Source organism: Dipodomys merriami, unplaced genomic scaffold (genome assembly GCF_024711535.1).
Source record: "Dipodomys merriami isolate MVZ:Mamm:240054 unplaced genomic scaffold, mDipMer1.0.p SCAF_17, whole genome shotgun sequence".
Lineage (NCBI taxonomy): Eukaryota > Metazoa > Chordata > Mammalia > Rodentia > Heteromyidae > Dipodomys > Dipodomys merriami.
The window spans coordinates 361,033-373,450 of NW_027203048.1; the positions used below are offsets into that span (position 1 = coordinate 361,033).

General features: G+C 37.7%; 1 protein-coding gene across 1 annotated transcript in view; it reads right to left on the bottom strand.

Annotated features, from left to right (window-relative positions):
• The window catches only part of Nbas (NBAS subunit of NRZ tethering complex), a 285,029-nt gene that overhangs the window by 200,572 nt on the left and 72,039 nt on the right, over positions 1-12,418 (bottom strand). Inside the window, exons 12-13 of the mRNA XM_070025017.1 lie at positions 9,572-9,700; positions 1,353-1,416 (exon numbers count right to left, since the gene is read on the bottom strand). Coding sequence (XP_069881118.1) covers positions 1,353-1,416; positions 9,572-9,700 — 193 coding nt within the window. The remainder of the gene's footprint in view (positions 1-1,352; positions 1,417-9,571; positions 9,701-12,418) is intronic.

The following is a 12,418-nucleotide window of genomic DNA, read 5'->3' on the forward strand; positions in this document are numbered from 1 at the left end:
TAGTTTTCATCATTAAGTATTCTAAAAAAGGGGGAAAAAAATCTTGTCAAAAACCTAAGTATGTACTTCAGAAAGTGATAGGTCACTATTGTCAACATGAAAAGGTAAAAGGTATGTGTCAAGCTCAAATATAAAGATTACAAAAAGTTTAAGAAAATGTACATCTATCTCCTTCAAACAAACACTGAGAAAATTACAATAAAACAGTAACAGGAAGGAAGGAAGACAGTTACATAACAGCTCCAGTGATGATTTCCCTCTTGAACTTTTAAATAAATAACATTTAATAACATTTAAATACTTGCCTTGAAAAATTCAAGGCAAATAAAAATTTGGGGATTAAAATGAATTATGGTTCACCAAACTGAGGAATTCACAAGAAACTGCCAGAATATTTAATTATAATTCCATGGTACCACAATGGCAACAATATGGCTTAAAGATGTTATAAATTTTAAAATATACCTATACTAAGGAGAAAAAGTCCCAGACCATGAAAATAACTAGTTATTTTAACAACAACAAGAAAAAGACCATAACACCATTTTTTTTTTCCTAAAGCAGGCTAAGACAATTCATATAAGTAAGAAAGTTCAAGACACAGGACTTGATCTTGGGAAAGGAAAGAAAGAAGGTAAGCAGGTAAGAGGGTGGGAAGGAGGAAGAAAGGGAGAAAGGGAAGAAGGGAGGGAAGAAAGGAGGGAGAGAGAGAGGGAGGGACGGAGAGGGAGAAAGAGGGATGGGGAAAGGAGGGAGGGCAGCCAACCACAGCAATCAAAACATAATTATCTCCAAGTCCCAAGACATCCTTTGAGGGTTTGTCCTTGGGTGAGGATCTTACAGCTATCCTCTTCACAATGTCCAGGAACATGTGCACAGAAATGTCTCTTGGGCCTGGACCTCAGTGTGCAATTCAGCACTGGCCCCTAGCATGACTGGCAGGTGGACCTTGGGGTTCTGCTTATCTTTCAGAAAATTCTTACCATAAGAAAATGGGGTCTGAATGTAATTTAAAACAACAACAACTGTGTCTAGCACAGTAAAGTAGTACATACACACATAGTTATAGCACTTGAGAGGCTAGGGTGAGTTCAAAGGATGAGTTCAAAGCCAGCATGGGCTATACAGCAAAGTCCCAACACAATAAAACTAAAGGGAGATAAGGACAAACGGAAGAGGGAAGGAAACAAACTAGGTTTCTGCCTTGATCCACTGGTATGAGACCTTGTGTTTCTTCCAAGGTGAAGCAGAAGTATCAAGGGACTGTTTGTATCAACCTAAAGAACATTTCATACTAGTTAGTAAAAAGAGTCTCCTTTAAGGTTGCAATGATCCTATTTCTTCCAACTCACCTTTTAGTTTCTTTCTCTTCTCAGTAGAAAGCCTCCAATGAGGATTAAGTTCATCAAACCCTGGCTAAATAGGAAAACATTCACACAGTTTATTGAGCCAACCATGGGAAAAAAAAAGTATGAGAAAATCAACAAGTGCTATGCAATATTCAAAACAAATATGTGGAGAAAGTGCCTTCCCTTGATCTCTTGGTTACAAATAATTGAAGTTTCCCCTGTCTAATAGTGTAGCAAGGCAATAGTTGCTAGACATAAAATGATCACAGGCCAAACTGACTCAATCTGATGGAAGAAACAGCATTCATAAGAATGATAAAACTGCAAGTATACAAATCATAAAGTCAAAACTAGATACACAGAAGCTATTACACACACACACACACACACACACACACACACACACACACACACACACACACACACACACACACACACACACACACACACACACACACACACACACACACACACAGCACATCTACATGTCAAGAGGCTACAGTTAATGTTATAACCACACACTGGCCTGGATACAATCCAAGTAAAAACTTTCCATTAACAAGTATCAAGGCCCCACTGAGCTTTCGGAGCATTAAGATTTGACTAGGCAACCTCCATGTCACCAACTAGTTCTACTTTTCTATGACCAAAAATGTACTAAGTAAAAGAAATTAAGCCCAGTGATCTGGTGATACCATGCCGCCATTGGCAGCACAGTGAGACTGCAGTAGCTCTTGAACACAAGCATGTGAGATTAAGCCACGGCCAGACGCCTCCTGGCTTAATTTATGTTCCTTATTTAATCTTCAAAATTACAATAGCATGAAAAAAAAACAGTTGTTTGTATATGTATCTGAAATCATAAATTTAAATGACAACAAAAGTGTTGTCAATAGGGTTAATACAGCTTGAAACAATTGATTACACATTCTACAGAGAAGCTCAAGTTTGTAGGTTTTTAACACAAAAAGAAATGATCAATGTTTGAGTAAATGGAACTTTTAATTATCCTGACTTAAACAATGCACATTGAATACATGTTCAGACGTATCAGACTGTACCCTCTAAATATGTACAATTATGTAAAATTGAAATTTTTTTAAATGTTATAAAAAACATAAAATAAAAATCAGTAGTATTAGTCTTAGTAGTATTATACTTAAAGCATTTTGACTGCCAAAAACAAGGTTGTAGGTGAATGGCTCATATTCCAGAATATTAAACAGACTCTGCTTTCACATCCCTGAAAGGACTTCCTGTTCTCACTATCACAGACAGCAGTCCCAGAACAGAAGACATGTTCCTCTAACCTCACCAGAAAAAAAAAAAAACTGTTATCAAAATCCATTTACATGCCAAAGGCTGAAATATGGTGACCCAGCTTCCTTACGCATAAGAAGGTAAATCTTCATAAATTTTGAAGACTTAGAATACAATAATCAACTACACTGGCGTCTTATCTGGCCATTTGCAGGGCAGCTGGTAGCCTTCCAATGACTCTCAGAATGACCCTGCTTAGATCACATGCCCCCCAAGGCACTTATCTATTTGTTTGATTGGAGTTTTTGAGACAAGAGTGTATTTATGTAGCCCCAGCTCGCCTTGACCCTTCCTCATCCTGTCTCAGCGTCTCACGTACTAGGATTACACAATGCAAACCACATCCAGATCTCTTCCACCAATATGATGACACTAAACTTGTATTCTAGAGTATACAAGGGCAACAGGAAACAAACTTCTAAAATTTGAATCCTTTCAAACAGCAATAATTATGATTGAACTTTGGGTAAATTTAAGGACATGAAGATCACAGTGAAATTTGTCTGGAAATCTTGAGGGGAAAAAATAAAAAGAAATAACCTCACCTGCATAAATACTTTGAGAATTCAAAGTATGCCTGTATGATGAGGGCTAAGCATGTAGCTTGGTGGTAGAAGTGCTTTCCATCCACTACGACCACCATCCAAAGACAACAATATTCCTTGCAGGCTGTTTCAATTACGGACATCCTTGCATAACATTTAAACTACAGACATCTCCTGCAAATTCAATGCTGAGCCAAAGATGAAAATCAGTTCTTCATGAAGAATTCTGTTATACTTACCTTGGTTGTCCCAAATGCATCAGAGTGCCCATTTGTTATAGAAGCTAAATGTTGAAGGAGTAAATAATGAATCCTGTAAATCTCCAAATTCCAACTCAAATGCCCCTCTAAGCTTTAGGAACATTAACTGGTATAATACTAGTCTTTCTTTTCCCTTTCGAAAGTGTGGCTTCACGGGGCACCAGTGGCCTATGCCTGTATATCATAACTACTCAAGAGGCTGAGATCTGAGGCTCATGGTTCGAACCCAGCCCAAGCAGGAAAATTCATGAGACTCTACCTACAATTAAACACCCCAAAAGCTGGAAGTGGAGCTGTGGCTCAAAGTGGTAGAGTACTAGACTTGAACACAGAAACACAAGGATGGTGCCCAGGCCCTGACTTCAAGCCCTAGGACCAACACAAAAAAGAGAAAGAAAGGAAGGAAGGAAGGAAGGAAGGAAGGAAGGAAGGAAGGAAGGAAGGAAGGAAGGAAGGAAGGAAGGAAGGAAGGAAGGAAGGAAGGAAGGAAGGAAGGAAGGAAGGAAGGGAGAAAAGAAGAGAAGAGAAGAGAAGAGAAGAGAAAAGAAAAGAAAAGAAAAGAAAAAGGAAGGAAGGAAGGAAGGAAGGAAGGAAGGAAGAAAGGAAGGAAGGAAGGAAGGGAGAAAAGAAGAGAAGAGAAGAGAAGAGAAGAGAAGAGAAGAGAAGAGAAGAGAAGAGAAGAGAAGAGAAGAGAAAAGAAAAGAAAAGAAAAGAAAAGAAGAGAAGAGAAGTATGGCTTCACCTATTTAATCAAGGAATACTACTCACTTACTCTATGAGATAAGGAAAAGAAACTGACATTACAGGTCCTACACAAATGAGATATAGTGCTAAGAAATAAGGGTAAATTAGTAAAACCCAAGATCAAAATTTTAACCACTCACAAGGGTTCAGATCTACATGCCAGGGGTCTTCAAAGAATATAGAGAGAATCTTGGATATAAGCCTGAGAAAGATGAAGAGAATTCAAGAAATACAAAGAAAGCCTTTTGGTGCTATGCTTTTAAGGTTGGATAAAATTTGGATGCAATGTATAAAATCAATGCAGGTCATAAAGCAAAAAATGGAAAAAAGTACAGAAGGAGGAAAACACATTAGTTCACCTATAATAAAGGACACAATACTTAACCATCTTCATTTTTGCCTGTTTCAAATCTAAGTCATGATTTTTTTATTGAGGTAACTTCATACATTAATAAATTAACCACTATTAAATGCCTTATTTCAGCCTTATACATATACAGCAAACATTTAATTTCACAATACTTGACACTGGTGAAATTATCCATATAATATATTTAAGAGAAAAGCCAAACAAAATTCCAAACTTCACTCAGACAGAGGCAGCCTGCAAGACTGGGAACCAAGTTGTCTCTCCATAGTTTCCTAGGGAATATCACTGCTCCCCTATTATACCCATGCTACCCGAAATGTCCCCCAGCCCTAAGGACTTCATCCTCAATTATGTGTTTGGCTCTGCCACACTACAGCTGGAACTGGTCCATGCACTGCAGACGCAGCTCTGAAGGCATCAGCACCATCTTCCCCACAACCCAGAGTAATGTTCACCCAAGGGCCCTGCTCCGGACGGCATGAAGTTGTAAGCCAAAAAGTAGACTTCATGTCACTTCTTGTATGTGTCCAGGCTCAGAATATGATACCCCAAAGAATGGCACCTTGGCATGCTGAATACTTTGAATGGAAGGACACTTGGAAAGGTACAACGGCAAGGTCTCCCTGACCTCCTCCTCACTCGCTCCCAAAATAAGTCACAGAAACCAGAATTTCTCTTTCCCAAGTAGAACACAGAGACCAGATCTCTTCTCTAAAGAAATTCACAAAACCTATGAAAGTTATCTCTCTCTCTTCTTTCCAGCAGACCTTCTTTCACAGGTCCTGCCCATATGAGGGGAGGCGGGCAGTTGTTTCCACTGAGAGAAGGAAGACCAGGAAGAATCTGGACAGGCCTTGCTGAGATTCCACTTCAGTCTATGCATATAACCTTTTTGTCCAATCACATTTCTATATATCTGTCCATTCTTCATCACAACTAAACATAAATCTCAGCTTTTCTTGAGTCTTTGGGTTTCTTTTTTTTTCAGCTTCATGACTGTCCTAAGTTTTTTTTAATATATCCTTTTTTTTATTGTAAAGATACTATACAGAGGGTTACAGTTACATGAGTAAGGTAATGAGTACACTTCCTATTGAGCATTGTTACCCCCTCCATTGTTTTCCCCCTACCATCCTACCATCCCTTCTGGGTCTCATTTCTGAAGTCTCCCCTGCCATGTAAAACGTTGATTAAATTAAATCATTATGTTTTTATCTGTTAACCATGACTCTGTGGGGGTGGGAGGGTGCACATACCACTTGAGCCCACCTCCACTTTCAGTTGTACAGGTGGTTAACTGGAGATGAGAGTCCCTTGGATTTGTCTAGCTGGACTGGCTTTGATCTGAAATCCTGAGATCTCAGCTTCCTGAGTAGCTAGGATTATGGCCATTGCCAGGCCATGCCTCTAAAGCCATCTGCTCCTAGTTTCGGGAGCTCAGTGAGGAGTAGCTGAGAATGACTAACTATGAGGCCTGCAAATTCAAGTCTGTAACTACTGACAAAAAGCCAGCTGAAGAGGAAAGAGTGTTTTTGTTGTTTTTTTTAACCATCAGCTCCCTTGGATCTCTGCCTCTAATGCCTAGTGGAGAATGGAAAGTAAAAGTTTCCACATTCAGGTTGGCAGCAAGAAGTTGTTATTAAATAAATGTTTTAGGCTTTTTCTCTTATCAATCTGAGTGGTATAGGAGTGTCTTTTATTATAGGAGTATCTGCCAGAACTCTCATATAAACTATGGAGGAAAAGAATCACAAACAAACAAACAAGGAAAGTTTCTATTCCACCTATTCTAGACCTGCAGAAGTGTAAACAGGCAAGTAGTAAAATTCCTGCAGAGAAAAATTAAAAACAAAAAATATACAAGAAGATATAAATATACAGGAAATGTTTGAAATGAGAATCATTCAAGCAATTTTACTCTATTCCATACTTGAACAAAATTTAACACTCACAGATTTCTAGCCAGATGGATTTTCATATTGACAATGAAAGCTGAAGTATTTAATCAACTCAAAACTGGAAGGAAGTAAATCAGAATAGGCACTTCCACAACCATGTCTAATCATTAGGATTAACAGAGAAAACAGTCACACAAAGCACATTAAAAAATTTAATAAGACAGCAAATTCCATGATGAGCAACCCAACAAGTTAAATTCATGTTTTTGGTAAAAATAAATAAATAAAAATTTAAAAAGTTCAAAGTATCTCACGGCCGCAGTAACCAGTAGTTTTATCTTAGGCAATGTCTGGACTAAAATTATAACACACTACATTCCACATGACCATGCACTCCACTGTAAGTTCACTTGTCCGTCCACTCATTTGCTAGAGGAGCAAAAGGCCTGCCTGGCCTGGACTTGCTCCCTGGCCCTCCTGCCTGGCCCAGCTCATTTGATTACTGCTGAGGAATGAGGAAAGCAAAGCTGTTTCAGCATTTTTTACAGACCAGGATTTCTCTTTTTATTTTATTATAAAGGTGATATATAGGGGGGTTGCAGTTACATAAGTAATGAATACATTTCTTTTTGAACAGTTACCCCTTCCTCATTTCACTCTCCCACTCCTCCCCGCCACCCCAAGTTGTAAAGCTCTTTCCAACATAGTGTCTAGTAAATATCACTGTTGTATTGGTTCACCCTTTGTCCCACCATTTCTGTGATTGACCCTTTCCATCCTCAAATCAGATAAATTTATATACAAGACAAATTGTACAGAAATCAAAACAGTGATGACAGAGAATAAACCAAAGGTGGGGTGGAAGAGAAAGAAAGAACTACAAACAACAATACAGTAGAAAAACCTCGTTTCCATTCCTTGGAGTTCATTTCGATAAGCATCGCTTTATATGGTCATATGCACATAGCTATTGAACCATTGTGATCCTCTGCTAAGAATATCTTAGACATTCTAGTTATTACAAATGTTTCTTTGGGTCTAGCTTACTTCGCTTAATATAATTTTTTCCAACTCTTCCATTTCCTTACAAATGGGGTAATATCATTCTTTCTGCTGGAAACATAGAATTCCATTGTGTGTGTGTGTGTGTGTGTATACACATATGTATACATATGCATACACATACATACACACATGCATGCACGCATCCATATTATGGGATTTCTCTCTAAAGGAACTCCAGAGATGCATACAAACAGACACTTCTACTTTTGGAAAATGACTATTATACCTCTCACTGAAAATGACAATATTATACTTCTCACTAACTCCTACTATCTGTGTACATTTCTAGGGCCTCTGAATAATGAATTGCATGACAGAGTAGATGTCACTGATAGAAACTTAGTATCTTTCTCCTGTATTCCATTAACTTTACATGTGCGAATCTTCTTCAGCCAGATAAAAGGCAGTATTTATAAGTGTAAAAACTGTAAGTAGATTCTTCAAGAAAAGGTTTGACTTACAATGTCAAGAAAATCTGAATCAAAATGTTAGATCACAACACTTAGTGATCTCAGGCAAATTCTCCTGCACTGTTCCTCATCTGTTAAAAATGGGTATAAAAGGTTTCTACTTAGTAGAGTTGTTGTGAGACAAATAAAAATATGAAAAGTTCTCTAAAAATAAACCAGCTTTACTACACAAGTTTATGTCCACAGATCATTCTCCCCAATCCTACCAGTAAATTCCAAGCCTTTCCTTTGGAGCTTCTATTTCTATATTAACATGTTACCTTAATCTTTTCCTTATAACTTCCCATGCAAAACCAAGAATATCCTAAAGGTAGAGACAGACTCACTTCCTATTCTAGAATGCAATACAGAACCAAAAAACACTTAAGGGGTAGAAAGGCATGGCTCAGTAGTAGAGAAAGCATTAGATCCTGAGTTTAAACCCTGACCATTAAAAAAAAGTCAACAAATACTTAAGCCTTATTATTTTATAATTATCATGGATTCAGGAACAACCTACTCCACTTTACAGAAAAATCACACACAATCATTACTTGTACTTACTAGAGTACACTAACACCTATACTAAAGTCCCACACCAAAATTCAATTTAATATGATTCATTTCTAGGGCACAGAAGATACATTCCATTTACATTCAAATTCAATATACGTTCAAATTATTATTTTTGGAAAAGAGTACTTACTGCCTTCACCTCATGCCCACTATATCTTACGAATAAAGTTAGAAGGTCACCATGAAAGGCTCTATTTATTCTGGTACCTAACACTACACCAGTCTATCAAGTTGTTCAAGAATTTAGCCTCTCTGAAAGCCTAAGAAGTCTGTATTACAGACGCAGAGGAAAAGATTTGTCTCTGTGCTTTAAAAGGTTACCAAATAAAAGTCAGTATAAAAATAAATACCCACCCTGACTTATATAACTGTAGCCCCTCTGTATATCACCTTTACAATAACAATTTTTTAAATAAAATAAGTAAATAGATATCCCCACAAGACAGAATCCTGTTATCATATATTATTATTACACATAAATCTAATATTTCACATAACAGAAAGTTCCCAAACTAACCAAGGGCTTGAGAAATCTCATGGAGACACAAACATGTTAGATATGCTAGCATTTCCTAGACTGATAAATATGTATAAGTCTACCTTTCGTAATTTTTTTTTTTTTTTGCCTACATGGCCAGGGAAAGAGCACAGACATGAGAGTCAGATAGAAATCACACCTCAGCTCTACAGCTTACCTGTCCCATAACAGAACAAATGCTTGAGCTCTACTGCTTACCTGGCCCATAACATCTCAGAGTTCTACTGAGGTGGACATAAGTCGATGCACAATGCACTGCCCCACAAGTTCCACCACTACCCAGTGTCAGACTAATTTAAGTTTGCCCTGTGGTGCTGCAATCAACTGGTATGAAAATTTAACTGAATAATAGGATGGTCTGAGGCTAATTAACAGCTCTGTGATACAAAACAAAAAAAAAAAAAAATCACCAAAATACAATTGGTACTGACAAAACAATGAAAACCAAGTGACATACCTGCTCATTTTGATCCCAGACCCCCTGTTGTTTTAGGGATGGGATGGCCCAAATGCTCAGTTTCCCTGAGAAGTGGATGGCTGCAAGGAGGCTCCCATCAGGAGAAAGGCTCATCTTGAAGATTCCATCCTGTACAAGATGGTAAGGTTAAATCTAAGGACTTAGGTGGATTAGAAACAACTTCCAGAATTAAATGGTAATCATTAGAGTTGTTATGTTATAAATGAACACTAGTAATGAAGGGTTGCACCACTACGTATCACTGTCACTTCTTTTTTTTCTCCTGCTGGTCCCCAGGCTTAAGCTCAGGGACTCGTGCTCCCTCAGCTTGCTTGCTCACAGCTGGCTCTTTACATTTGAGCCATCTCCAATCCAGCTATCTTGGCTGATTACTTGGAGAGGAAGTCTCAAGACTTTTCATTCCTGGGCTGGCTTTGTATAAAGAACCTCCAGATCCCAGATTCCTCAGCAGAGGAGTGAGTCTGTGGTCTATTTTAGAGGGTTACAATTTATACATACCCTCAAATCCAAATATGTGAGTGTTATAAAAACATCCCCTCACAATCAGACACTGCAGGCTCGTGTCTATTATCCTAGCTACTCAGACGGTTAAGTTATAAGGATGGCAATTCAAAGCCAACCCAACACAGGCAAGGCTATGAGATGCTTATGTCCAATTAGCCACCATAAAGCTCTAAGTGCAGCTGTGGCTCAAGTGGAAGAGCATTATCCTTGAGCAAAAAAGCTCAGGGATAATACCTAGGCCCTGAGTTCAAGCCCAAGGTCTGGAACATGCATAAACAAACATACACACATATGAAATATCCCCCGCCTATTAATTATCATGAGTTCTCATTAAGTTTTAGGTGTTAGCCTTACTAGATTGTGAATTCTTTAAAATTTGGACCCTTACTGGAAGTAGTAACTAAGAAATACATGGTCTTTTCCAGAATGACAAAAGTGTAACTGATTTGAAGATAATTGTACAATTCTTTAAATGGGTGAATTATACTATATATGAATACTTTATAGAATTGTCATTAACCCACACTTTTTCTTGATGTGATTTCCTCTTTCTACTTTTATTAACCCACTAGCTCAAATGTCCATTTGACTGTCTCTTAATTAAAAACACTAATTAAAGCCTTCTTATTTAAATAAGACCTTTATAATAAAATTTCCATCTGTCCTTTCTAAGAGAGGGGGCTTTTGGGGATTCAATTTCAGCACTTGGTACTGAGATTAGCTTAATGTGTCTTAGTCTCATTATGTGGTTATCATCTATGTGGAACTGTTAAAAATAAGTGATTTCCTATTTTCTGTACCTTTTAAGTATATGATACATTAAAATGAAAGTGCTGAATGTACCTAGTACTTACATCCAACCCATTCTGAATTACTACATATTTTTAAGGAAAGATATTTCAGATCAATAAAAGATAATTTTATAATGCAGCTCTTCCAACATTCCACAAGTCCTTATTGAACACTGTATTTTCAACAATAAATATTACATGCAGGCTCTGCTCTACAATCTGAATAATCAGCAATAAACAAGATAAACATAAATCGTTACCCTCCAGGAGTTTAGTACAGGGCTGAGGAATGTGGCTCAGTAGTTAAGCCCTTGTCTAGAATATATAAGGCCTTGGGTCCCATCTCCAGTACTAAACAGAGCAAAAGGTTAATTAATAGATGCATGAGCCCAGTAAATTAGAGATTCATCAAAAAAATTAAAAAGCCAGAGGTAGAACTGTGGCTCAAGTAATAAAGCATCTGCCTAGCAAGCTTTACAAAGCCCTTATTTCTAAAAACACCAAAACCAAAGTATCCTTCAATTAAAAAAAAAAAGTCATCCTCAAAAATGTAGTGAATTATCTGCAATCAAAACATTAGGAAAGTCTGAAGAAGCCAGTTATCTAAGCTACAAGGTAAAGCACTACCAGGAGGCTCATAGTCCAGGATGGCCCAGGCATAAGTCAATAAAGAAGCCCTACCTTAATAATAACCAATGAAAAAGAGTAGAAGTATGGCTAGAGTGGCAGAGCTCCTGCCTAGCAAGTATGAGGCCTTGAGTTCAATCCCCAGGACAGCCAAAAGAAAAATATATAAACATACATTTAGAAAAAATATAAACAAATATCATTTGTAAAAGAATATAATCCTGATTATAAATATACTCTTAAAATAAAATTGGGCTGGGATGTGCCTAATATGCATGAAGCCCTGGTTCGATTTCTCAGAACCAAGTAAACAGAAAAGGCTGGTAGTGGCACTGTGGCTCAAGTGATAGAGTGCTAGCCTTAAGCAAAAGAAGCTCAGGGACAATGCACAGGCCCTGAGTTCAAGCTCCAGGACTGGCACCAAAAAAAAAAAAGTATTGTCAAACAACCAAAAGTTAACTATTTAAACTAATATAAATTGAGGGTATATGAAGGCGTAATTCAAGCTGAACCTGTAAACTACTCTTTTTAGTTAATGGATTACAGATATAACGAAATTAATAAGTAATGGAGGGTGAGAAAGGATGAATATGGCCAAAATAAATTGTTGGCATGTGTGATAACAAAACCTACTAGACTGCATTAGGAAGAAAAGGGAGTGAATAAGGAGGAGGGATAATGGGGTGAGGAGGGGGATTGAGATTGAGTGGAATGCATTGTATACGTGTGTGGAAATGTCACAATGAACTCTACTTGTAGAGCTAATCAAGGATTTACAAAAGAAATTAACAGACCAATAACAGCTACCATGACTATTATGTATTGAGTGTTGGCCAGGTGACAGTCACTGTCTTAACCACCCTCTAGTCCTGTCCTGCAACAGTCACTACCATAAACTACCCTT